The sequence below is a fragment of the Hemicordylus capensis genome, chromosome 5, assembly GCF_027244095.1.
Source record: "Hemicordylus capensis ecotype Gifberg chromosome 5, rHemCap1.1.pri, whole genome shotgun sequence".
Classification (NCBI taxonomy): domain Eukaryota; kingdom Metazoa; phylum Chordata; class Lepidosauria; order Squamata; family Cordylidae; genus Hemicordylus; species Hemicordylus capensis.
In genome coordinates this window covers 70,986,584-71,012,049 of record NC_069661.1, presented here as the reverse complement: position 1 = coordinate 71,012,049, position 25,466 = coordinate 70,986,584, and the positions used below count along the sequence as shown (strand labels likewise).

Sequence of the window (25,466 nt, the reverse complement as noted above, 5' to 3'; positions counted from 1 at the left end):
AATTAAAACTAATTAAAAACTTTGAAAGCCCAGGTCAAACAGATGGTTTTTAAGGGCTCTCTTGAAGGTCAGTAAGGAATTAAGATTACGAATTTCTGCTGGGAGTGCATTCCACAGCCCAGGAGCAGCCACAGAGGAGGTCCGCCTCTGAGTCACCACCAAACAACCGGTGGTAACTGGAGAAGGACCTCCTCGGATGACCTTAATATGCGTTGGGGATCATGTAAAAGAAGGCGCTCTCTAAGATATCTCGGACCCAAGCCGTTCAGGGCTTTAAAGGTAATAACCAGCACTTTGTATTTTGCCCGGAAACATATGGGCAGCCAGTGTAATTGTTTCAAGACAGGCATAATATGGTCTCTCTGGGTTGCCCCAGAGACCAATCTGGCTGCCACATTCTGAACTAACTGAAGTTTCCAGACTATGTACAAAGGCAGCCCCACGTAGAGCGCATTGCAATAGTCAAGCCGGGAGGTTACCAGCTGATGCACCACTGTTTTGAGGTCATCCTCTTCAAGGAATGGGAGCAGCTGTCGAATCAGCAGAAGCTGATAGAAAGAACTCCTGGCCCTGGCCTCCATCTGAGATACCAGGGTGAGGCCTGGGTCCAGGAATACTCCCAAGCTGTGCACCTGCTCCTTCTGGGTGAGTGCTATCATCTTGCCATCATCATCTAGGTCTCCATCCCCTAAGGGGAATATCATGACAAGTGCTATCATCTTGCCAAATTTAATGAAGATTAAGTAATCCAAAACCTTTGGTTTAAAATGAGAGTTAAGATCCTTTACATTTTCACTTGTGCCTTAAAAATAATGGAAATTGCAAGTTAAGGTGCCCATCTTAATTTCTGCACCATATAAGCTGTAAAGACTTTGTACAGTTTGGTATATAATGATGGCTTTAGAAATCAGGCTCCATGCATCCACAGTTTGCCTTACTCTTTCAGTTGAACATTGGACGGGAGAGTGATGCATCCCGGGAGACATTTAATATGTACAGCTTCCCTAATCACTTCCTAGAGTTGCCTCTGATGAATTTCTGCCCAATGCATCTCTGATCAAGGGAAGCCATGGGCCTTTTTCTTTTTACTGAATGATCCTAGCAAATTGGGAATGGCTATGATCACTCAGTGTGCTGTGACCACATCATGATGACAACACTGTGCAACAAAGGAAATCATATTTGGCTATGTGATTATGTCATTGAAAGCATATAAGGTTTCCCATTTTCTTCACTCTTTATGGTGGGGAAATCAAACATGTCCCCTTTGCCCACTTAACCAGAGGAAACTTCTTGTTTTGCACTCACCACGCTAATACCCGACTTAGAGTCCAATGCAGGGCTAAAGGCCAGCATTGGCCTTAATCTCTTAAGGCCTTAATCTCTCAGTGGAAATACTTGCACAAAGAGGCATTAGACAAGGGTGTATTTTAGCCCCATTCTTGTTTAACTTTTATATCAGTTCCCTTGTCCCCCATTTGAATCATCTGGCCTTACACCTCCTTAAATTGGCGAATAGGCATATTCCAATATTACTTTATGCCGATGACATAGTCCTACTTTCACAGACCCCAGTAGGGCTAAGGCGTGCCTTAGTGGCTTTAGAGGTTAACTATACAAAAACAAAGGTGATGGTGTTTGCGATCCGTCCAAAGACTTTTGTATGGCATCTGAACGGACAAAAAAATTGACCAAGTGAAGGTCTTTAAATATCTTGGCATTGTCTTCCATTCCAACGGAGGATGTAAAGACCACCTTAATTTTGTATTGCAAAACGTGCAGCAATCGGCAAACACCATTAAGTCCTTCCACTTCTATAGGGGCGCCTCTTCCATTCTGGCAGTCATTAAACTTTTTAGAGCAAAGGTATATCACCAGCTTTTGTATGGTGCTCAGCATGGCCCTTACAATAACTTTAATCCACTTGAAGTGGTTCAGACAAAGTTTTTAAGAGCTATTTTTCAAGTCCCGTGTTGTGTCCCTAGTGCTGTTATCAGAAGAGAGGCTGGGGTCACTATGCTAAAGCTGAGATACTGGCTGAGTTTAATTAAGTTCTGGCTGAAGCTGGTCTTTTCCCCCATTGTTTTAGCTCCTTTAATATTAGTGGATAACTTTATATCAAAATGGAAAATGGCTTTAAAATCTAAGTTGCAACAACTTGACACATCACAAGAAGAACTTATCAGGCTGGGGTTTGACCAAGCCATTCAGTTACAACAAGCCATAGATATAGAGCTACAGGAAGAATCTGCAAACCTCCCAAGAGGGTTATTTTTGGGTACCCAGCTTTTAAAAATTAGACCTGCTGATTACCTATATCACATACTTATACCCAAATTTAGGAGAGCATTGACTCTCGCCCGGCTCAATGTACTCCCTACCACAGTCATAGAGGGAAAGTATAAGATGCTACCTAACACAGCTCGCCTCTGTCCTTGTGGTTCGGGCAATATTGAGACTACTACTCATCTAATCCTTTATTGTGCTTTTTATAGGGATAGTCACTCTAAGTTTATTTCCCCCTTGCTAATAAATTGTCCTGGCCACACTGATCAATTTTATTTAGAGTTTTTGCTGTCTAATTTTAAAGACTAGTTTTCAGTAAATGTGGCCAAGTTCTGTTTACGTTTTGTAAAGTTTTTATTACTCAATCAAATGCTACTGCAAATTAATTTATTTATTAAAACATTTTTATACCGCCCAAATCTTGCGTCTCTGGGTGGTTTACAACAGAATAAAAACAAAGTAAAACATTTGTTAAGACAAAAATGGGGGGGGGGGAACGACACACACAGATTACAACAATTTAAAAAATTTAAAATAATATTTTAAAACAGCATTAAAACCATTAAAACAACATTAATTAAAATTGTTGACTACATGCTGGTCTGTGACCGAAATAAACTTTCATCTGATCTTCTCTTGCACTGTGCTCTATGTAGCACTTTCATTGGCTGCTCGCACTGTGCAACAAGAGTTCCACCCCAGTCTGTCTCTAGTTACATATAGTTATGCAGAATATGGATGGGATCTACAGCCCCATCACCTTCTTGGTGGGTATACTATTTCCCATTTTTCATTGAACATACACTAAATACCACTTTCCTGATTGGCTCCATTTGTTAATAATGGAAATAGACTATCAAACAGGAATGCTGTTATAAGCAACAACAATGGTGAGATTTTCCTATCTACTTTCTCTTTCCCTAAGGTATTTTAAAAATAATATTCTCCTGTGCAGTGCATTCTTCTTGTGTTTCTTACTTTTCCTGATTTTATTGGTTTGTTTTTCTCTAGTCATGCTGGGTATGGATTTTGAATGCTGATTAGAAAGTACTTGATACAGCCCAGATCCGAATTCATCATAATATGCTTTATTAGTGGCTGTACTAGACTGTGTTACTGCTCTACTGCTACAACTCAAATTAAAGGATTTTTTTTATTACTTATGGGACTTTTAGAAATCAGTAAGATATTTGCACCTGGAAGAAATGTATTTCTCCCTTTCTTTTTCTGTTTAGGCAGCAGATCTTGAAAAGATGTTTCTGTGGTGGACAATTGTTTCTTTCTTTGGATTCATTTTACTGGGTACGGAAGGATGGCCAGCGAAGGAAGAATATGATTTCAAACCCTACCAGCCTCTAGTACGATTACGCCACAAGGTACTGTTGATTTCCCAGCACTGTTTGCTTTTTGTTATAACATTTACTCCCTGAAATAGTAAAGATTACTTTCATCAAAGTACTATTTGAAACCACAATTTTTGTTGTTGATATTGAAAATGATATTTATTTTATAATTTTATTTACAAATATTCTAAATGAATTAAGTGAAGTAATGTTCCTGAAGTGTTACATTTATTTGTTCCTGGACTGAGTTTTATCTCTCATTTTTTGTAACTTGTAATTCTTGTAATTTCTGCAAAAATAAAAGCAGTATGTAAAAATAGGTGTTTTTAAAACATTGGCCTGATCAGTTGGTGATGTTTCCTGAAAAACTGAAACTTTAGAAATAACAATAAAGAGTCTATATATTGTGGTGTAGGCTTTTGTGAACTATTTATTTTACTATTTATTTATTATAAATATGTATATCCCACCTTTCTGACATTGCACAACTGTGCTACTTCAAAAGGATTTCTGTATTGTTTTCTTCCTTTTGCAATAGCAAGAGTATGCAAGGACACCTTTTTTAAAAAAAAGGTCCATCCATGGGGAAAAGATTAAAAAAATTCAGAGCATGTTAATTGCTGAGTAGAGGGCTCTGAAATTTGGCACACAAGTCTCTTTGTATTTAATTTCAAGTAATTTCGTAAGCCATTAAATTTATTCAAGTAAGCCATTTAATTTATTTATTAATTTATTTCTGTATGTGGGAACTTTGGTTGAAAAGCGGTATATAAATATTCATTGTATTGTATTGTATTGGTTCATCTGTTGATATTTAATGGTTTTTTTAAAAAAATTCAGCGATTCTTGGATGCGAAATTAATTTTTGCCATGATTCTCTGTAAGTGCGATTTTATTTATTTATTTTTAAAATCATTAAAGATCAATGATTTACTAATTTACTTGAAATTAAATACACCGTCCTGTCATCCTCTACTACCCATGTGCCAATTTTCAGAGCTCTCTGCGCAGACATTATTGCACACTGTTTTTTTTCTTTTTCTTTTTCTTTTTCTTTTTGCATTTTCCCATAGACAGCTTTGTTTTTTTTATTTGAGAAGGTGCTCCTGTGCAACTGTGCTACTTAAAAAGGAGTTTTGGCATGTTTTCTTCTTTTTGCAATGGCAGAGTGTACAAGACCAACTCCCCCCCACAAAAGGAGGGGAACAGTTATCTTGGTTGTGATCAGTGTGGGAGGGGGGAATTGCTAGAACTGTGGAAAGCAGCTGTGGATGCCATTCTGTATTTTCACAACCATTTTCTATTCCAATATTTTTAAAAAAGTTATCAGTTTTTTAACCAATATTCTGAGAGCCATTCTGATAATTTTGCTCCAATATAGCTTTCCCTATATCAGACTGGAATTATTGCTGATATGTACAATATTGCTGATATCAGACCCAATATTATTATCAGGTGTATCTGACTGCACAGGCTTAGAATCTATACTATCTAGGATAATCTGAAATAGCACCAGAAAAAATACCATTGGCCCCAGAATTTGGGAATGCTTTTGGAGTTGTTTCATTTCAAACACAACTAAAGAAATATATGAATACAAAGGAGGATATGAAGCTATGATCAAATGCAGTTAGATTTTGCAAGTTTCTCTTGATTCTCCAGAAGCTGAAACACTGGAATAGTTTGTAAGAGCATTTCCATTTGGGAGATATTTTGAATTGCTGATGACTTGTAGATCATTTATTAATACTACTTCTCCCACCTGAAATAGGTAGAAAGCACTTCACTTCTGGCATCCTCTTGAATATTCTGTTGATGCCACTTATGGCTTGTGTGCAGTTCGTAAGCGTTACTTCAATGAACCAGGCATATGCTGTGAGATTTTCAGATTTAAAAGAATGAGGTCAAAACTGCATCTGCACAGAATACTGAGAAGCCACTGTTGTTTCTTCTTGCTACAAGCCAACAAATAGGGATAGTGACTTCATGCAGTGGCATTTATTTATTTATTCATTCATTCAATTTCTATACCGCCCTTCCAAAATTAGCTCAGGGTGGTTTACAGATAAAACAAAACAGTTAAAAACAATCAACAATTAAAACAAAGATTTTAAAATACCATAAAACAACAATTAAACAATAAAAACAATTTTAAAAACCCTGAAAAACCACGTACATTAAAATCTTTTACAACACTTTAAAAACCCTGGAAGGCCAGGGCAAACAGATAGGTCTTAAGGGCTACAGAGAAGGCCTGCCTCTGAGTCACCACCAGACGTGCCGGTGGTAACTGGAGACGGACCTCCTCAGATGACCTTAACGTGCGGTGGGGATCGTACAAAAGAAGGCACTTTCTAAGCTGTATAATAAGTTTGAGTCAATAACTAAGGTGAATTTACCTTTTTTTCATTATGTACTTTTAACATACCAATTTACATACCCATTACTCATGTACTTATTACTGTATATCTAAACAAGTAGTTCTCAGAGTTTACATGTAAAGCTGGCAATATTGTCACTGACAGAGAGCTTTCAAAATGGTGGCCTCTTTGTCAGATTGCACCACAGTTGAACAGTGAAGTGTCATTCCATTTTTACTGTCAGAAGGAGTTAGAGTTAGGTTTAATGTAGAATGTGTGCAGAATATGGGAACAGGTGTTTACCATCAGGACAATGTGTACAAGTGACATGAATTGCTCTGAAACAGTTGCACAAATGTAGTGGATCATCATTGACCAGGTAGACCAGCTGAAACAGCAAGCAGTTCAGGGATGATAAAAATGTGGTGCATAATTGGCATAGTTGGCTTTACCAACTTTTTGTTAGAGAGGGTTTTTCTTTCCACCAGACAGAAACTTCCATTTTTCTCTAATGGAATCAAAAAGTGTGTCAGTTGCTCAAATAAAAGTATTGAGATAGGAGGCATTGGAAAATAGGTATAACTCCAATTTGGAGTTATATTGTAAAATAGTATGTTTGATGTTTCTGGAACAAACAGTTTTGATACTATTCTCAAATTCACCTTATTTATTGACTTCCTCTTGTATTTTGTAAATGACCTAGAGATTTTTGGTTAGTCGGTATATACGTTTAATAAATAAATGATTGAAACTTGTATTTTATTACAAATATCAAAGTGCAATATTGTAAGTGAGGAAGTACTGGGTTCTGATACAGCACTATATTCTATGGAGTTGTCCTGTAGGGGACAAAATGCCAGTATGGAACCATATTTATTAGGATGTGTGAATGATGTTGCTCACTTTGTGATGGAAGAGAACTAAGCTTTGTATGGTAGTTTAGATTTGACTCAACCTTGAAAATGTGCATTTCATTTAATTACCTTTTGAAAAACTGAATGCAGTTCTTCCCCCCCACCCCCCATGCTAGAGAAATAAGCAACATTTTACAGAAAGTTTGCTTCCCTTTTAACATCAGAATAAAAATCCCAGGAGATACAATTCCCATTTTCAAACTCAGTGATTTTGTTTCTGTCCCCCCAAGAGGGAGAAGCTAGTTTATTTTCATTTGCAGATAAACGTTTCAAAGAGAAACAAAAAAGAAAAGAAAAAAAGAAACATGAGGATTGTTTGTGCCACTGGTTTAATAGCTGCATAAACTCAACTATCATAGGAAAATTAGGCAATGATAACTTCAGATAACTCTTAAAGGGAATGAATTATTTCATATTTAGCTCCATGCCCTGTTTTCATCTTATTCAGAAGAATGTAGATTTACATTAACACTGAGGCTCAGTGAGGAGTAACACTTCCTGATTATTTAACAAATTAATATGTGGAGTGACCCTAGGCTTCCTCCACTTCCTTCTCCTGTCTCCCATGGTATCTTCCCCAGTCTTCTCTTTTCAGCATCAAACATTAATCCAGAGAAATTCTTGAAGGTGATTTATTAACATTTTAGGCACCCCAATTAAAAAATGCAAAAGTAATGAACTTCTGAAAAAGCTTGTATAAGTTATTTAATTGTCTGAATAGCATTTTTTCATCATTGTTCTCCTAATCAGTCAATGTTATTGCTGCTAAAAATCTATTTAATTTTAACTTAGGTAATGTTATAAAACATGATGGCATAGCAGTTAAAATGATTTCTTCAGAACATAGAAAGCTTCATCCCCTTGTGCCCTGCAGCAATATTAAACTTTATTGACTAATGGTTCATTTTGTTTGAATGCAAAATAGTATGTCACAGAAAGCGAACTTTCGGATAACCTTGCTTTCAATACCCTCTGTCCTTTCCCTCACTTTTTTCTTTTTTGCCCCAATGCTTCATTCAAGATGGGAGAGGTGAGAAATCCCCAAAGAGAGAATTTTGCCAAGATTTTTCTCACCTTGGTGATAGTCCATGGATTTCTGCAAAAGATCTGATTGGCCTATAAGATTCTGGATGGTCACATCAGTGTACCATGATCAAAGCATTTAGCATTATGAAGTTCCCAGAGTATCATATGTATATATGGAAAAATTTGTATGTGTAACACACTGCTTCATGAGTTTTAAAGGAGAAATGCATTGACTCATTCCTCAGAAAAGTAATGAAGCAGAGAACAAAATCAGATCCATCTCTCCTGCTTGTCTTGATAAATTAGGAGGGATAAGGATATAACATGTACGTATCTGCACTTAAAATATGTGACTGACTGAAACTGGTCCAGACAAGTGAACAAAAGGCAGGTAATGATACCTTTGATTTAGACTCTGTCCAAAAATGTAATCTTAATATTATTCAGATGCAGTCTAATTTATCTGAAAAATGCATTTCAATACATCACAGTAATGACTGTAGTGCTCACTCTAGATTAAATAGGCCTGAGATTGTAGCAGTTCATTAACCACTTTAAACAGCTGTACTTAGGGTGCAATGTGTACCCCTTTTTTTCTTTGAAATAACACTCTGTTTCAGTGGGCTATCCAGGTTCAGTCTGGGATTGGCTTGGTTTGGTATTTCACTGCCATTATGGTTCACAAACAGGATGGTGACTAGCTGCAGTTTTGGTGGTGGAGAGAGAATATTCTGCAGTGTTACCTGAAGTCCTTCCTGCCTGCCACTCCCGCTTGTGTCTGTGTGACTGATGGTGACTTGAAGTAGTAACTATATGGATTCAGCCAGTGATGTTTGCCTGAATGCAATATCCTCTGCGCTATAGTGTTATAGTGGGGCATGCTCAGTGAGTGAGGAAAGGTTCCTCAGAAAAGCCTTGTTCCTCAGAAAGCTGTCAGAATGGAGTCAGCGGCTTTCTCTCAACAGTTCCAGGAAGTCCTGCAACCATTCACATCTGATCCAAAAGTGCACCTGCAAGTATTGTAAAGTGGGTGGAAGTGGCAGGGGGAAGAAGAGATATGTGTAAAGGCCAATAGAATAGTGACTGGGTGCAGCTAAATCTCCAGGGTAGCATAAGATGTTGGTGGCAAATTTCTCATCTCGTTGTGAAGCCAAAAGAGAGTTGGAAGCGCAAATCTACCCTTTCCCTTTGGCAAATAAATAGCTTTAGTCCTACGTCTCTCCAGTCCTTCCCTCAACTGGCTATTGGGCTGTTTTCTGAATGGAAACTGCTGCTGATCAATTTCTGTGGCCCCAGCTCTGCTCCCTGTTGCAAATCTTCAGATCTGGTTGCACCCATGAACAGAGTTTCATTGGGTAAACAGGAGCGATATGGTGGAGGATGGTTTATTGATGAAGAATTTGTGGTGACTTGGTGAGTGTGTAGAAATTCCCTCTCCGCCATCTCCATCAGGTGTGGGCTAAACAGGCAGGAGAGTGTGACACTGAAGAGCGAAAGCCCTTAGAAGTGACTGAAAACGAAGGCTGCAGAATGTTTCCTTCTCCTGGCAAAGCTCCTGTCCTGTGCACAACAGGTAGAAATTCAGTAGGTTTGGCTTTCTCCATCAATGCATTTCTGTGGAGATAGATAGCCTATTTTAACAACTGCACTAGTGAAAGAAATACAGCAGATTTAGCTTTTATTTGCCAAGAAGACCACAGCAGCTGCTAACCATTTTTACTCCTGCTGACTGGGCAAGGAGACACCTTTTAAAGTGTTGGCTCTCATATATTGATCAGGGGAAGCAACCGCCCTATGCTGCCCAGTGTAGCATCTCTTTAGTGGCTGTTGCTAGTTATGCACTTGTTTTTCAAGCAAAAAAGCAGCGAGCCAACTTTTCTTCATAAAAAGGCAGTGGTGAGGTGATGACTACAATTGCATCTTATTAATATAAAAGTTTGTGGAAATTTTCATGCAAATCTGTGTCCTAATTTTTTTGGCTATGTGTGTCCTGGTGGTTTTTTTTTTTGACAATGTGTGCCTGGCCACTCTAGATGTCTTGGATTCCCCTATGAGAGTGCAGTGGTGGTGGGGAAATGCATTCAAACAGACTCCATACAATACTAATTAAAATGAAACTGTAATCCTGTGCACCATTTGGGACTACTTCTGAACAAATACACAGAAGAAAATGCTGCATATTTTGCAGTACTTGGAAAGAAACAGAGCTCCTTCCAAGATTTTGGCCTTGTTGTATTTAAGGAAAACTTGCCTAAACCTGTCCTTCAAACTCCTGCATCATGCTTTAAAAGGCTCATGAGGCTGCTCTGTTCCTTTCTTTACTGTGGTCCTATTTCTAAATTTTAAGTAGGTTTATCTTTTTCTGTACTTCAAGGTAACTCTATAAATTGGGCAGTTAATAGTTGGTATATCTAATTTTAAGCAGTAAGTTTGGGATCAGGCCATTGACCTTTCTTTTCTAAACCCTTAAATATATTTTGTGTTTGTATTCCAGTGCAATGTAAATAAATTTCAAAGTTTACCTCCAGACAATAGTGTCCCCCAGCCCCTTTTCTTCCCTTCAGATGTTGTTTTGAAGTTCAGTGGCAAAGATACCATTTTATATTGTGCTTCATTGATTGCCTTTTGTGATGGGAGCGGCTACCATAAGTGTCTTTAGTTTCTCACAGAAGCCAATGACTTTGATAACTTCTTTTATCTCCTACTGTCAATTTGAGACTTCTTTGGGAATGTGTAGCATCTCTCGATATATATTGGATCCATGGCTGTATTTATCTAAGAAGCCTCGGGTATTAATTGATGTATAAATGCAATTAAGCCCTCTATATCTGTGCCATCTGGGATGCCCAGCAAATGTACATTTTCACTGCGTGACTGGTTTCCCAAACATTCAGTCTTGGAGGTGAATTATTTGCTTTCCTTAGGTTAACACTCTGTTGTAAGTTTAGCTATTTTTATTTTCTGCTCCATAAACTCCCTACCAGCCAGAACTAGCAGCTGGCCTGTTCTATTCATGTGGGATTTTAGTATGAAAAGTAAATCCTGCTGACTAGCTTGTTTAGAATAGTATCCCTGACTTCTTGCTAGGCAATCAAATTTGACACCTAGTACAATAGGTGACACCTGGTCCAATTTGACATTGAGTCCAATAGGAAATGAATATTGTTTTTGTTGGAGCTAGTAAAAATAATGCTTTAAAAAGAACTCTGTGCCTTGACTGAACAAACTATTCAATTTACTATGTCTTGCCCACTTAAACAATATTGTAGGTGCTACAATATGGTAGCTTTCAAGTATTCAGAAAGCAATCCAGGTATTAGTTTCTTGTCTTAAGTCTTTTTTCTTGGTCCTTTCCTACAAGCTTGAACTGAATGAAGAAAAGCACTTCATACTGGGAAGTAGCTCCTATAGATAATTCTCTCTTCACATATTCCTCATTGAATTATTGCTGTTTGTCATGTGTTGTCATAGAGAACTTGGATAGATAAACCTCTGGCTAGTATGTGTGGACTGGTTAGTGGGTGTGGACCACCCACTCAGAATGTTTATGGATTACTGGACTTCTGTCCATAACAAGTAAAAAATGTATTGCAAACGGAGTTTGTCTGCTTTTTTGTGTGCAGTTCAAATTGTGCAGCCAAACAAACTTCAATCACTTTTGCCTTCAGTTTCAAAAATTGTTTGATGGGGAAAAATCATTTCTGGAAGCATCAAAGAGTATGATGCTTTCAAGAAAAGAAATGAAAAGAATGAATATGTGTATGATGTTCTGTTGAAATATAATGCCTAGTGGTATCATTTTGTCATTCTCATCTGAAAAATGAAATTGCAGTGCAGAATAATGAGGGATTATTATGATCAGTAGTTTATTTTCTTCTCTATATTTTGCTATTAAAAGTAGTGAATAGATACCCAGGATTATACTGGCCAACATCCAGACTAACCATTCTGTTAGTGGAATGGCACTGTTAACATAAAAGACATGGTGCTAGCAGAAGGGGAGTCATACTAGCACAATTCTTCTTTAACAGAAGCAAGTTTCCACTGATGGAATGTTAGTATGGATGTTGGCCACTTTGGTCCCAATAATAAGCCCTTTGTTATTGATATTTGACCATTCATTGTTTTGGTTCACAGGCACAGGGAAGGGCTAGCTTGTCCATAATTTAGGAACACAAGGATCTGCCTTATACTGAGTCCGACTATTGGTCCATGACATTTTGCCCATGACCAAAAGAGCAGCAGGGAGGGTGGGTGGAGGAAGGCAGGGATGGACCTATCTTCCCCCAAGACTAGCAACGATTTCCTCTTGGACATGCTGCCACGCAGCAACATGATCTGCACTGCTCCATGCAGCATGGATCTCTGGAGGCCAGGACTTGTTTTCCTCGCCTCCAGGAATTCCACAAGGCACCATACAACAAGCTCAGTTCATTGGGGGATTCCTCCAGGAATTGGGCACTCTAGGTACCTGGCTCTGCACACTTAAACGTTGAGGATAAAAGTTGGGCTATGTGAGAGGGCAGCACCAGGATTGGGATCAATCCCGATGGTGCACATGGGCAGCTATACCCAGGCTGGGCTCTCCTCACTGTCTATACTTGCTTGCAGTGGCTTTCCAAGGTTTCAGGCAGGAGTCTTTCCCAGCCCTACCTGGAATGCCCGAGATTGAACCTGGAGTCTTATTAATGTAAAGCAGATTTCTACTATTGAGCTACAACCCACCCACCAACCCCAATTTCATTTTTAGCCTATTTCCAGTAGGCTTATGAGATCACCCAGCATCCCGTGTGTGTGTGTCCCCCCTCCCCTCATCAACTTCTCAACACTTGGACCAGTATGAATCAAATCAGGTAGTTTTAGGGACACATAGGGATACCTCAATGGCATATGTTTTGATGATACCCATCCACCCCAATTTGAAATGGTGGATGTGTAAACTTTTGAGGTGCAAGTGGGCTAACTTGTGAACTGCCTAACTGATTTGAACCAAATTTGCTAAATCTGTAGGAACACATAGGGATGCCTCAATGGTGTAGCTTCTGATGATGTCATCCACCCCAATCCAAGATAGCAGACGTGTGAATGTTGGAGGCTCAAGTAGGCTAACTTGTGGACTGTATAACTGATTTGAATTAAATTAGGTACAATTGTAGTGAGTTACACACAAGGACACCTCAGTGGTGTAGTTTGTGATGACCAACCCTGATTCATGATGGTGGATGCTTAAATATTTGAGGCACAAGTGGGCAAACTTGTGAACGGTCTAAACAATTTGAACCAAATTTGCTACAGTTGTAGAGACAAACAAGGCATCCCCTCTGATGTAGTTTGTTTAGATTTCATCCACTTGATCCAAGATGGCAGAAATGTGAATCTTTGAAGTTCAAGTGGGCTAACTGGTAGACTGTCTTATCTATCTTTCTATCTATCTATTTATTATTTGACATATTTCTATACCGCCGCAAACTTGCAAGTCTGGGCGGTTTACAATTAAACCAGATTTGAATCAAATTAGTTCCAGTAGTAGGGATAGTGAAAGGAAAGTAGGCCGATTAGTTCTTACTAGAACAACTTGTTGTTTGTGAAAAGCTGGTAAAAGCTGGTAACTCACAGCTGTCTACAGAGGCAGGCAATTCTATAATCAGTGGCTGGTGATCTGGTCATACTGTAGCAGCGTTCACTCCTATCCAAACATGTGTATTGATATAATCATACAATAGAGCAGGATAAGAGCAGACCTTCAACTAAGGGAGGAGAACTGGTCTTGTGCTAAAGTGTGTCGTTGAGTCGATGTCAACTCTTGGTGACCACAGAGTCCTGTGGTTGTCTTTGGTAGAATATAGGAGGAGTTTACCATTGCCTCCTCCCACGCAGTATGAGATGATGCCTTTCAGCATCTTCCTATATTGCTGCTGCCTGATATAGGTATTTCCCATCATCTGGGAAACATACCAGCGGGGATTTGAACCAGAAACCTCTGGCTTGCTAGTCAAGCCATTTTCCTGCTGTGCCATACTGCCTGGTCTTGTAGTAGCAAGCACGAATTGTTCCCTTTGCTAAGCAGGGTCTACCTCTCATTCATGTATTTACTTACTTACTTACTTATTTAATTTCTTTGACACATTTATAGTGTCTTATATAAAATCTCAGGGTTGTTTACAATTTCAACGAACAGCAACTACAATTTTAAAATCATTTTTTAAAAATCACCATAAACAAAACTTTAAAACATCATAAACTAAAAGTCTGATGAAATGGGTGAGTTTTCAAAAGTCATTTAAAAACAACCAGAATGGGAGACTAAATGTTTGAGCAGTGTAAAATATTCACCTTAGGAGATGTGGCCACTCTGGGAAGAGCTCCTGCACGCAAAAAGTTCCACGTTCCCTCCCTGGCATATCCAAGATAGGGCTAAGAGAGATTCCTGCCTGCAACCTTGGAGAAGCCCTTCCAGTCTGTGTAGACAGTATTGAGCTAGATGGACCTATGGTCTTACTCAGTATATGGCAGCTTCCCTTGTTCCAAGGAGGAGTTGTTTTTTTAAAAATTATTTAAAATATTTATATCCTGTGCCTCCAATGCACTACTGTTCGAAACAGCTTACAATAGGAGTGTGCACAAATGGTTTGGCACAGAACTGGTCCGCCTAGAACTGGGCCTGTTCCGAGGTTCAATTGCTGACTGAATCGGGGTGGTTCAGTCTGCGAACAAACTGAACAAAACCTGGTTCAGGCGAACCAGTTTAACGGTGAACAGGTGCTCTGTGTGGGGGAGAGAGAGGTAGTAAAATGGTCTGCCTACTGGCCAAGTGTGCTGCTCGCACTGCCGCTCGCCCCCCTGCTGCAGCCCATAGCTAAACTGTGCACGCTTCTCCCTCCTTTACCAAACTGCGCACACAACAGCGGCTCAGTTCTGGCCTCTGTGCATGCTTGGACTATGCCATTTATTTCTGTATGGCCATGGCGGAGGCTTAGTTCTGGCCTCTGCACATGCACCAACCACACCATTTGTGTGGCATGCGCACATGCATGAACCATGTAATTTGTGTGGCCATGCAAATAGCATCTGAGCATGTGCAGAGACCAGAACTGAGCCACCATGGAATGGGTATCCTGGTAAAGGAGGGAAGAGCACAAATGGCTTAGCTATGGGCTGCACCAGGGGTTATCGGCGGTTTGGGCAGTGTGCTTGGCCAGTAAGCAGACCATTTTACTACCTCCTTTACCACAGCCCCCCTCTGCCCCTTTGATGGAGCCAGGGCCCCCACCTCCACCCCTCTTCTTGTTAAGGTGGATCCTCGACTGATTCCTCTTTTCAAGTATTAGTTGCCGAACTGCTGAACTGGCAGATGGACCAGCCAGTTGGTTCAATCAAAGTGGTCTGGCAGCATCCAATTCGGTTCAAATTCAAACTGAACTGAACAGTGGTTTCAGGTTCATGCACACCCCTAGCTCACAAAATTAATAATATGTACACTATAAAACAATTAATAAAATTAATGAAGCTGAAAACCTTAAAACTGCTCTGCCTGTTCTGGACAGGGTTACACTCCCCTTAAAAAATCAGGTACATAGCTTGGGAATACTCCTGGACCCAAAGCTCTCCTTGGTTTCTCTGGTTGAGGCAATGGACAGGAGTGCTTTTTATCAGCTTTGGTTGATATGTCAGCTATGTCCATTTCCGGAGGTAAAATGACCTTAAAACAGTGGTGCATATGCTGGTAACTTCCAGGCCTGACTACTGTAATGCACTCTATGTGGGGCTACCTTTGCATGTAATTTGGAAACTACAATTAGTACAGAATGTGACAGCCAGATTGGTCTCTGGGATAACACGAAGGGACCATATAACACTGGTGTTAAGGTAACTGCACTGACTGCCGATATGTTTTCAGATGAAATACAAAGTGCTGGTTATTACCTATAAAGCCCTCAATGGCTGGGGTCCATGATATTTAAGAGAGTGCCTCCTTCGTCATGAACCTTGGCGCCTGTTACGATATTCTGGAGAGGTCTGGTTACGGTTGCGACCGGCTCATTTAGTGGCAACCCAGGACTGAGCTTTCTCTGTGGTTGCCCCAAGGCTTTGGAATATGCTCCCTGCTGAAATAAGAGCATCTTCTTCTCTGTTTGTTTTCAGGAAGGTTCTCAAGACTCCCCTGTTCTTGCAGGCTTTTAATTAGAATTGATTTTAATATATTTTTTTAAATAATTGTTTCATACTACTGTTATTATTTTTCTGTTTTATACTACTGTTTTTATTGTTTTGTGTATTGTAATCTGTATTGATTTTTAAATATTGTTTTAGATTTTGTATGTATGCATCAGGCAGTATAAAAATACAATCAATCAATCAATCAATCAAACCACATTTAAAATTTACAAATTTCAAAAGTTAGAAGAAAAGCTTAAAAATTATAATACAAATTGTGCAATAATACAAAGCAGGTTAGCAAGGCAAAGACATTTGTTGAATCCACAGCTGATAACATGAGCTAGAGGCAGGCAGCCACTTTTGTAATGGGTTGACTGTATAGATTTAGGATTGGATTAAAAACCCTTATTCAAATGGATTCTTGTACTTGATAGGTCTCAGGTTAACAACCCTCAGATATCAGCCATTGAAACTTGATGTTATAAAAGGGTCCTAAGTAGTTCACTTTAAGTGCAGCTGCCAAAATGGCTTTAGAAATCACGAGGAACCATGTCTATTCTTCCTGCTGTTGTCTCAGTCTCCAGAACTACAGATTTTGTAGACTTTGTTGACCAAATTTTTGATATAATTTTTGATATCAAAACAAGGTTGCATAATGATGTGTTAGCTGCTAATTTGAGCTGTTGATTACTAGAGATGTGCAAAATGTTTCTATTTGGAGTGTTTTGAGTTCAAAACAGAACACCCTTTAAATAAAGGGCCTGGTTTGAGCTCAGAGTGGAACAACCCCCATTTCGATCAAAACGTTTCGATATTCTGAGCACCATTTTGTTTGTCTGTTTTTCCCATGCTAATCTCCTTGCATCTTGGTTGGCTTGTTATCATACAAATCCAGGTTTGTCATGTGCAACTATAACCCCCATTGGCTGGAGGAAGGGAGGGAGGAGGGAGGGGAAACACAAAAGTAGGATTGTGCACAAATTGAGATTCGTGCATGATTCAAAGGGGCAGTCTGGGCATTGTTAAGAGCAAGGAGAGCAGTTCTGTATCTGCTGCTCCTCTGCTCTCTACAGATCCCTGCTGCAGTGTTGCACCCCCCAGAACCCCTCGTGTGTTGATGGTGGTGGTGCAGTGGCAGTGTAGCAGCAGCACACGCATGGCCTCAGCATATGTCGTCGTGTAAAGGGTGCTGGAGTGTGTGACACCACAGTAGGAAGCTGCAGCAAGTGGCAGAGTAACTGCTATCCTTTCTCTTAAAGGCACCCAGACTACCTCTTCAAATCGTGCACCAATCTTGATTCATGTACAGTTGGGAATTCTCTCTGGTAAGAGATACCCTTCTATTACAGCATTGTGCACAGAGGCACAACACAGCGGAGTCTGCCTAGGCATGCGTGTATGCTGAGAGTAAAAGAAAACTGGAGCCAGTTCATAGTTTCAAACCAATATAAGGAGTCTTTGGTGGTGAACTCCATTCTAGATAGTAAAGTGGAGAGATAGGATCTCTAATCTAGCTAGCTAGCTGGATGCAGAGGGATGGTTTCTGCATTTCTGCACACATGGTGCAGTGAGAGAGGCAAGCGTGTATGTTACAGTGGAGAAGACAGAAGAGGAATTGGCAGGAAGGAAGGAAGTCCCTGAGGGTAGCAATCTACAATCAAAGGGATAGTGTCAGAGCAGTAGAGAAGGGATGACCAATGTCTTGACCCCTCTAGCCCTCTGACTCACTAATATGTCCCCCTCTGTCATTGCGACATGAGACAGCGCAAAGTCCTTCACTTCCAATATGTACAATCCTATACAGAAGGAGAGGATTTAAAATCCAAAATGTATTCAAAGGGACTGGGAGGGAGGGGGAGAGAGAGAGAGAGAGCGAGAGCCCTTATACTGTGCCTTTCTTGAAGTAGAGGATATATCAGGATAGGAGAAAGTAAGGTCTGATTTTGTGTGGTTTTTTCTTGCCACTGAATATAATATGCTGTACTATTGCTGCTGTAACTATCTGGTTTTGCTGGATCTCAGATTGACAAAGGCAGAACTTTGGTGCCTGCCTTGAACCTTCCTTGAGTTGTGGTTTGTTTTGTTTTTGAGATAGTGTTGTGGTGAGAAATGGACAATAGCAGCTCTCTGTGTTTCATATTTCTTGGTGATTATTGTGAAGAGCTCCATGTCTGGCCTTGAGACTAACCTGTACATCTGCTCTGTGTTTTATAGCTGCTTTCCTCACAAACACAAAGTAATCTTATATAGATTTAACTAAGTTTTTATTCATAAACAACTCCATTTATACTTCTCTTCTTCCTCCCCTTTCCTTTCTGACATTATCCCACACACTCTCTACTGGATCCCCACTGGGTCAAATTTCTAAACAACAAAACATAAAAGATACTGGATAGAATATGGGGGTTTTTTGGGGGGGAAGGTTAAAAAATTGTTAAAAATCACCTGCTTGCCCATTTCTTTTGTGGGTTGAGTGGTAGGCAGCACCCATCATGCCCTACCAAGCAACCCACTTTTGTGTCCCCAGGAGCTACCCATGGGGAACAATGGGGTGTTTGGAGTTCTTCATTGTTCCCTATAGCCGAAACACTCAAAATGTTTCTAGTTCCATTGAAACAGCTGGCTCGACTGCTGTTTTGATGGAATGTTTCTTTCATTTTGTGTTTCAATTCAAGATTGAAACAGAACACAAAATCCATTTCGTGAACATCCCTAAATAATTACAGTTCTTGTACCTGAATACATGCTCCCTGATCAGAAAACAAAATACTAATGAACAGTATGCAAATAAAATATGTAGGTGCCCACACAATGCAAACAAAAACATGAATGTCATAGCAGTGAATATACTGTGGGGAAATGTTCCCTAATGAAGCTGGTAATTTTTATAAATAAATCTTGTCATTTTATCTGTGCTTTACATGTTGTAATAAATCTTTCTGTCACAATGCTATATTATTGCTACTGTATAAAACATGTATTATCAAACTCTCAACAAAAAATACCTTTTATTGGGCAAAGAACCTAATAGTTGGTAAACATAAAACCATAAGATGTTTCAGTGTGACACACCATCCTCAGTTAAGTAAAAACAAATGAGTACAGAATACAGATGAAAACCTCGGTTCCACAGCTGTTAAATCTTAGACATGATAACAAACAGTTCCCTGAATGGCAGAGAGGTAATGAATGAGGGCGGGGAGAGAGAAGGGGGAACACCTAATTCTTCTCAGAAGGTAATAAACTTCATGGCATCAGCCAGCACCTCCCAAGTATTAATATCAGGTCTCAAATTTTCTATAGATAATGCTTCCTTGATTTTCCTCCTTTTAAGGTTCCTTTCAATCTCCAAAGTAGATATTTTAGTGGGCATCATTTGGCCTTCATGCTTCATCTTCACATGCAATGACCAGGGTTTCATTCTCTTTGCACAAGGCCAAATTGTGCCCACTAAAATATCTGTTTGGGGGACTGAAAGAAACCTACAAAGAAGGATATTTTGTGTTGGATCCCTGTGCTGAGAATGTTGCGGGAACTGTTCAAACAGAAGTGAAAATACAGTATACAGCAAATTATACTCCCGGGCTCAATTTGGAGGGGTTAGAAACTACAGGACAAGTTTCCAAGGCATACAAAAATTCCCAAAGCACAAATTAAAAAACGAATGGAAAAGAAACAACAGAGACTCAACAAAACAAAGACATCATCACAGAAATAATGCAGGAGTGTCAGGAATCCAAAATCAATACAGTAGTAATCACAGCAGGATATGCAGCAGGTGTGTCAGCCCTGAATCTATTGCAGAAGTTTTTGCTGAAGTCTGGGATTATTTTTAAAGAGATAAAAATGCTGATAAAACAGATAAAGAATACATTAAGTGGATACAGAGTATCATGCACTCCAGTTGTCCCTATTTACCATGAATGGTGCTGCTTTCTGGTACTTGTCTCTGGAAAGTCATTGTCCCTATTCTGTCTGTTTTTGCCTCTAGGGAATGTCTAAACAAAACATTTTGTTAGGGTGAGTTGTTAGCCTTGTCATTCTTCAGGGTTCAGCTCTCTCCCCAGGGTTTCTGTATGTTAAATCCCAGAGTGGTGTGCATGTGTGTGTGTCTGCCTCCTTGTCATCTACAGTATGTGTGTGCTAAATATCTCGGACTCATATCTGTATGGGTGCTAAAATACTAAGGCACTACACTGCTGCTGCTGCATACTTTGAATTGCTAATGATACTATAGTATTGTAGGCACCAGCTAGGTTATCTAGTATAGTTTTACCAAACCATAGTTTTGGCTTTTCAGTCAGATGTGGGGCTATTTCAGGCTAAATGAATACAGCAAATGGAATAGGCTCTTCAACAATGTGTAGGGGGTGTCGCTCTCAAAGTGAACCTTGGCATAAGAATAGGAGTGTTAGAAGCATGTGTCTGTTTTCATGTGTGAACTACAACTCCCATCATCCCCAGCTACAATTTCTTGAGGTTGGGGATGGTGGGAGTTGTAGTTCAGCAACATCTGGAGTACCACTGGTTGAGAACCCCTGGTATAGATTACATCTCACATACATATCTCCCAAGGAGCTCAAGGAAGTGTACACAAGTTTGTTTTATTTTGTCCACTGTATCCCTGTTAGGTTAGGCTGAGAGAGAATGCCTTACCTAAGATGACGATTTTTATACCGGAGAGGGAATTTGCTGTGACTCTAGCCACTATAGAATGCTAGTATAGATATTTTCCTGTTAGCACCAGTCAGATGGTACCCCCGCAGTTGCACCACAGCACCTGTAATGCTTCCTTGTCCAAGGCAAGTAGGGTACAATTGTCTGGCTCTGTTGCATTTATCTACATAAAGAGCAAACTGTCATGGCTGATGCAATTTCCTTGCACTCTGCAAGAGCATTAGAGAAGCAGGGCTTTTCAGCAGCCCTTTAGATGTGTTGCAGAGGGATAGCTGTAAATAAACAGAGTGGGTGGGGGGGAAATTGTCCATGAACTCATGGAGAGTGTGTGTGTGTGGTGGGGGGGTTGTCATGGCTGGGATTCAGCCTGCTCTTTGTTTTCTCCTTTCCCCTCCCTGACTAATTTGCAAGCTGCTGGCTTCTGATCAGAGTGTGGGGAGTATGTAATATTATTTGCATAGGAGTGAGGGAAGGGGCATGCTGAGAATTTTCACCATGTCCATATAGTTCTTCTGCAGCAAAGATACATGAGGTGGGGAGAGGAGGAGAAGACAGGGGAACCAGGGGCCATCTTCACTTCTTGTTCCAGGACCCACTTCTGGCTTGCTATGTGGCAAGCCCCCTGCACAGGGGCTAGGGATGGGCCCGGACTGGTCCGGAGGCCATTTAAAAAGCCTCCGGACCGGTCCGGACCTGGGCGGTCTGGTTCGGGTGGGGGGGTACCTTTAAGAGCGGTGGGAGGGTTTACTTACCCCTCCCGCCGCTTTCCCGCTCTCGCGCCATAATTCTAAGAGTAATTGGGGTGGCAGGACACCTCCCTGCCGCCCCTTTCCCGACGTTGCTCTTCAAAACTCCCAGGCGTCCTGTGCGCGCGCGCTCATCTCTGTGTCATGTGCGCGCGCAAAGGATGCCTGGGAGTTTTGAAGAGCAACATCGGGGAAGGGGCGGCAGGGAGGTGTCCTGCTGCCCTAATTACTCTTAGAATTACGGGCGCCAGAGCAGGAAAGCGGCGGGAGGGGTAAGTAAACCCTCCCACCGCTCTTAAAGGTACCCCCCACCCCAGTGCCAGACGGCAGTTGGCGGTTCCGTGCACACCCCTAACAGGGGCATCCCCAGATTGCTGGCACAAGAAAATAGAGGCCTGTTCTTGCACTAGTACAGAGGATGGAGCTCAGTAACAGCAGCAAAGCATCCATTTATGCTTGCACTGGGAACATTGTTTCTCTGGTGCAGACAGAAGACTTTGCTAGCAAGTTACAGATGTGGGAGGGTAGGGTGGGAAGAGTTAAAGGTTACAGAGTTAAGCATAGGATCACACCATTAGAATGAAGTAAATATCAGATGAGTTTTAATTCAATATTTCAGTGAATCTAAAATTTCCAACTTTGGCTGGGAGGTGAGGGACAGGAGAAGGTGCAGTGTTCTGAATTTATTTTCTGTGTACCGGAAGTTATGTTCATCTTTAGCATCTTTTCCCATTAAAAGTAAACCTGAGATATTCAGGATTCTGAAAAGCTATCCTATGCTAGATTACACCATCCTGGCTAAGTAGGTACAAAGGTTCATTTTGACCAGTTAGTAGGGATGTGCGAACTGGCTTGACTTCAATCTGGTTCAGCTTTGAACTTGGCCAGCGCAAGGGCTTGCCCCTGGTTTGCTGTTGAGTCGAAACAGACCTGGTTCAGCTCAAACTCAAGCTAACCCCCGACTGGCCAGTCCAGGGGTTTCTAACTACAACAGTTTTTTTTAAGAACTCACCATCTTCGGGGGTATTGCTGTGGGTGGGTCTCCAGTGGTTCCCCCTCCCATTGCTAGCCTGCCCCTAGTCCCAAATCAGCCCAGTTCAGGCCGTTTTCTGGCAGGTTTTGGTCTGTTCAGGGCCTCTCTGCACTGGTGGTGGCCATTTTGGAGGCTGCCACACATGCACACTGGCCATCTGCATGACCCTAGTCCAAAATAACTGCTACCAGCATGAAAAGGCCCAGAACAGGCCAAAAACGGCTGGGAAACCACCCAAACTGGGTTGATTTGAGACCAGGTGGAGGCTGGTGGGGGGAGCAAGAAATGCCAGAGACCCTCACCCACAGCTGCTTGAATTCAAGCTGAACCTGGGTGGGGGATCTGTTTGGGGGGGGGATCAAAACCGGACATGCTGGTTCCATTTGAGTCTGATTTGGACTTGAACCAAACTGGGTATACCATTTTCATGCACACCCATTGTAGTTAGTATGCAACCTTCACACATGAAATAAATCTCAAAGGCTCAGACTTAATAAAAAGATACCATCTTAATTTTGTATTCTGCTTTCTGAAATGTCACACAGTGGGCAGTATAATACTGTAATATAATCTCTCATCAAAACCCGTATTTGAATGTGCCTGTTTCCTGTTAAGATGTTATTCAGTACTTCATCAAAGGGCAGACACATATGATTAATATTTATGCCATTGTGCTGTTTTCCCCTCCACAGCCATCACTACAACACTGCCTTATCAGCCCTTTTAAGATGAACAGTGTAAACAAAATTTTACTCCAGAAGATTTTCAAGATATTTCTTTTTAATCAATGTAGGTAGATGTGTGATTATTTTATTCTATTATTGCAGAAGGCAGCCCAAATAGCACTTACATGCCTAGTTACTGAGACCATAATTGCTAACGAAGTTCCAATATAGCTGGATTTTATTTTTCTAATTGTTCTCCTTTCCTGAGATTTATTATGTCTAGCAATTTCTTTTGCAGAGAGCTAGGAACATTTTGCTGAGTTTGTCTTGATAAGATCTGGCAGTTCTTCTTAGAAGTGGCAAAAAGAAAAGCAGCACAAATGATGCAATTTAAAATAAAAGAAAATTAGACTTAAAGTACTGTCTCTCAGAGTGGGGTTTTAGGCAAATATTTCCCATTAATAACTCAGCAGCTATGCAGTGGGAATTGTGTAGCTGCTGAGTTTTACCTGTATGAGTAGGAGGAGGAAGGGAAAAACAGTATGTGCTTCAGGAAGCAGTAATAATATTGTGCCCACAGGAGGAACCATGGCAGAGGCAGGCAGGAGGAAGAAGAGAACATACTGGGTTATAACAGGCCACAACTTGATGAATTATAGCTTCCAGAAGTATGTTTGCATAAATAAGGGCAGGGAACCCAATTATCTCTAATAGCACAGCTGCTGACAGTGGTATCCCCAGCCTATCTGCTGAAGATGTGACCAGGCTAGAAGACAGCATAGTATAGCCAATGTCATAGGCCCTTTGAACTTCCCACTACTACTCTCCTGAGCAGCCCCTGAAAATGAGCTGGCCACTGAGCTCTTCCACCCAAGACCTCTTAATCATTAACTCCTGTTTACCAGTCAGGGTGACCTTTTAAAGTGGGATCTGTCTTGAAGTTACCATCTACTGCCTCTATACATTCCAACACAGCATCGCTCTAGTGGCTGCCGGTGGTGTTTGTCTCCCTTGTGTTTCTTTTTAAACTGTGAACCTCTGAAATGTGGAATTACTTTCATATTCTTATTTCTTTTGCTGTGTAAACTGTTTTGAGAACTTTTTTTGGTTGAAAAGTAGTATGTAAATGCTCATCGTCGTCATCATCATCCTGTGGGGGCATGAGGGAACTCATTCCTTCCCAATCCATTGGCCATGTCTAGTGGCCAGTGTTCTGTTAGTGTTCATCAGCTTTGTCCAAGCTCTCAGACAGGGATGCAGCTGAGGTTGGGAGAAGCAGGAGCCATAGTGAGATAGGCCAAAATCAGGTATTGGATCAAGTCAACAAGAAGGAGAGGCAGGAGGCGTGGTTGAGGATGGGTTAGGGTTAATTGGCAGGCCAGGCAGAAAAAAGCAGAGCACCAGAATCAGAATACATGGTCTGAGCAGGTTTGGCAGTTGGATACTGAGGGAGAAAGGCAAGGCAATGTGAATAACTGATGCAATGCTTGGAGGCAGGAATTTTATAGGAACTCATATTCTCATTGGGTGGTGGGGGGTCACTTGACAGTTTTCAGCTCATCATTGCAGCCTTATTGCAAGGAATCTAATCCATCAGACTTGGTGAAGGACCAAGGCATGGATGGCACAGCTACGAACAGAGCTAGTTGTTATGAGTAAGTTAAGCAAAGCGTAACTTAAGCAAAAGCAAAGAAGAAACCATTAACTATTTCTATGAGGAACACAATAATCTGGAACCAAAGGCTAATCAGGAAACAATTCCTTTCCAGCCCTGTCATCCAGTGGCTGGTATCCAAAGAAAATAGAACGACAGAAAGCAGAATGATTTTGGATGGAGAGGGGCAAGAAATAAAACCCTGGCTGTCCAGGCCCCAAATATATGACCCAGGAGCAGCCCAGAGAGAAAGTTCCCACTCTGCTTCATTAATTTTGTTTTAATGTTATTTGTTTTTATATATGTGAAGCGCCTAGAGCAATCTGGGTGAGGCGGTGTAAAAATCTAATAATAAAATAAATAAATAAATTATAATTAATTCCCAAGCACCGTCTTTTTAGCCTAGGCAGCTGCCCAGCTGAAGCTGTTTATTTGTGAGGATTCAAGAGGATGCCATGAAACTGGATGGTAGAAGCTACTCCTGACTGCACAAGCATCTCAACTAAAGTAAAGGGGTGTGTGTGTGTGTGTGTGTGTGTGTGTGTGCAAGGCATCTAGCAACTGGAAACATTTGAAAGATAAACGATTGGAAACTGTAGCTCAGT

General features: G+C 40.8%; 1 protein-coding gene across 5 annotated transcripts in view; it reads left to right on the top strand.

The window, feature by feature from the left end:
• The window catches only part of FSTL5 (follistatin like 5), a 563,532-nt gene that overhangs the window by 43,227 nt on the left and 494,839 nt on the right, over positions 1-25,466 (top strand). For all 5 annotated transcript variants that reach the window (XM_053256999.1, XM_053256997.1, XM_053256998.1 and 2 more), the window contains one exon: positions 3,522-3,662. In XM_053256999.1, the coding sequence (XP_053112974.1) occupies positions 3,522-3,662 (141 nt within the window). The remainder of the gene's footprint in view (positions 1-3,521; positions 3,663-25,466) is intronic.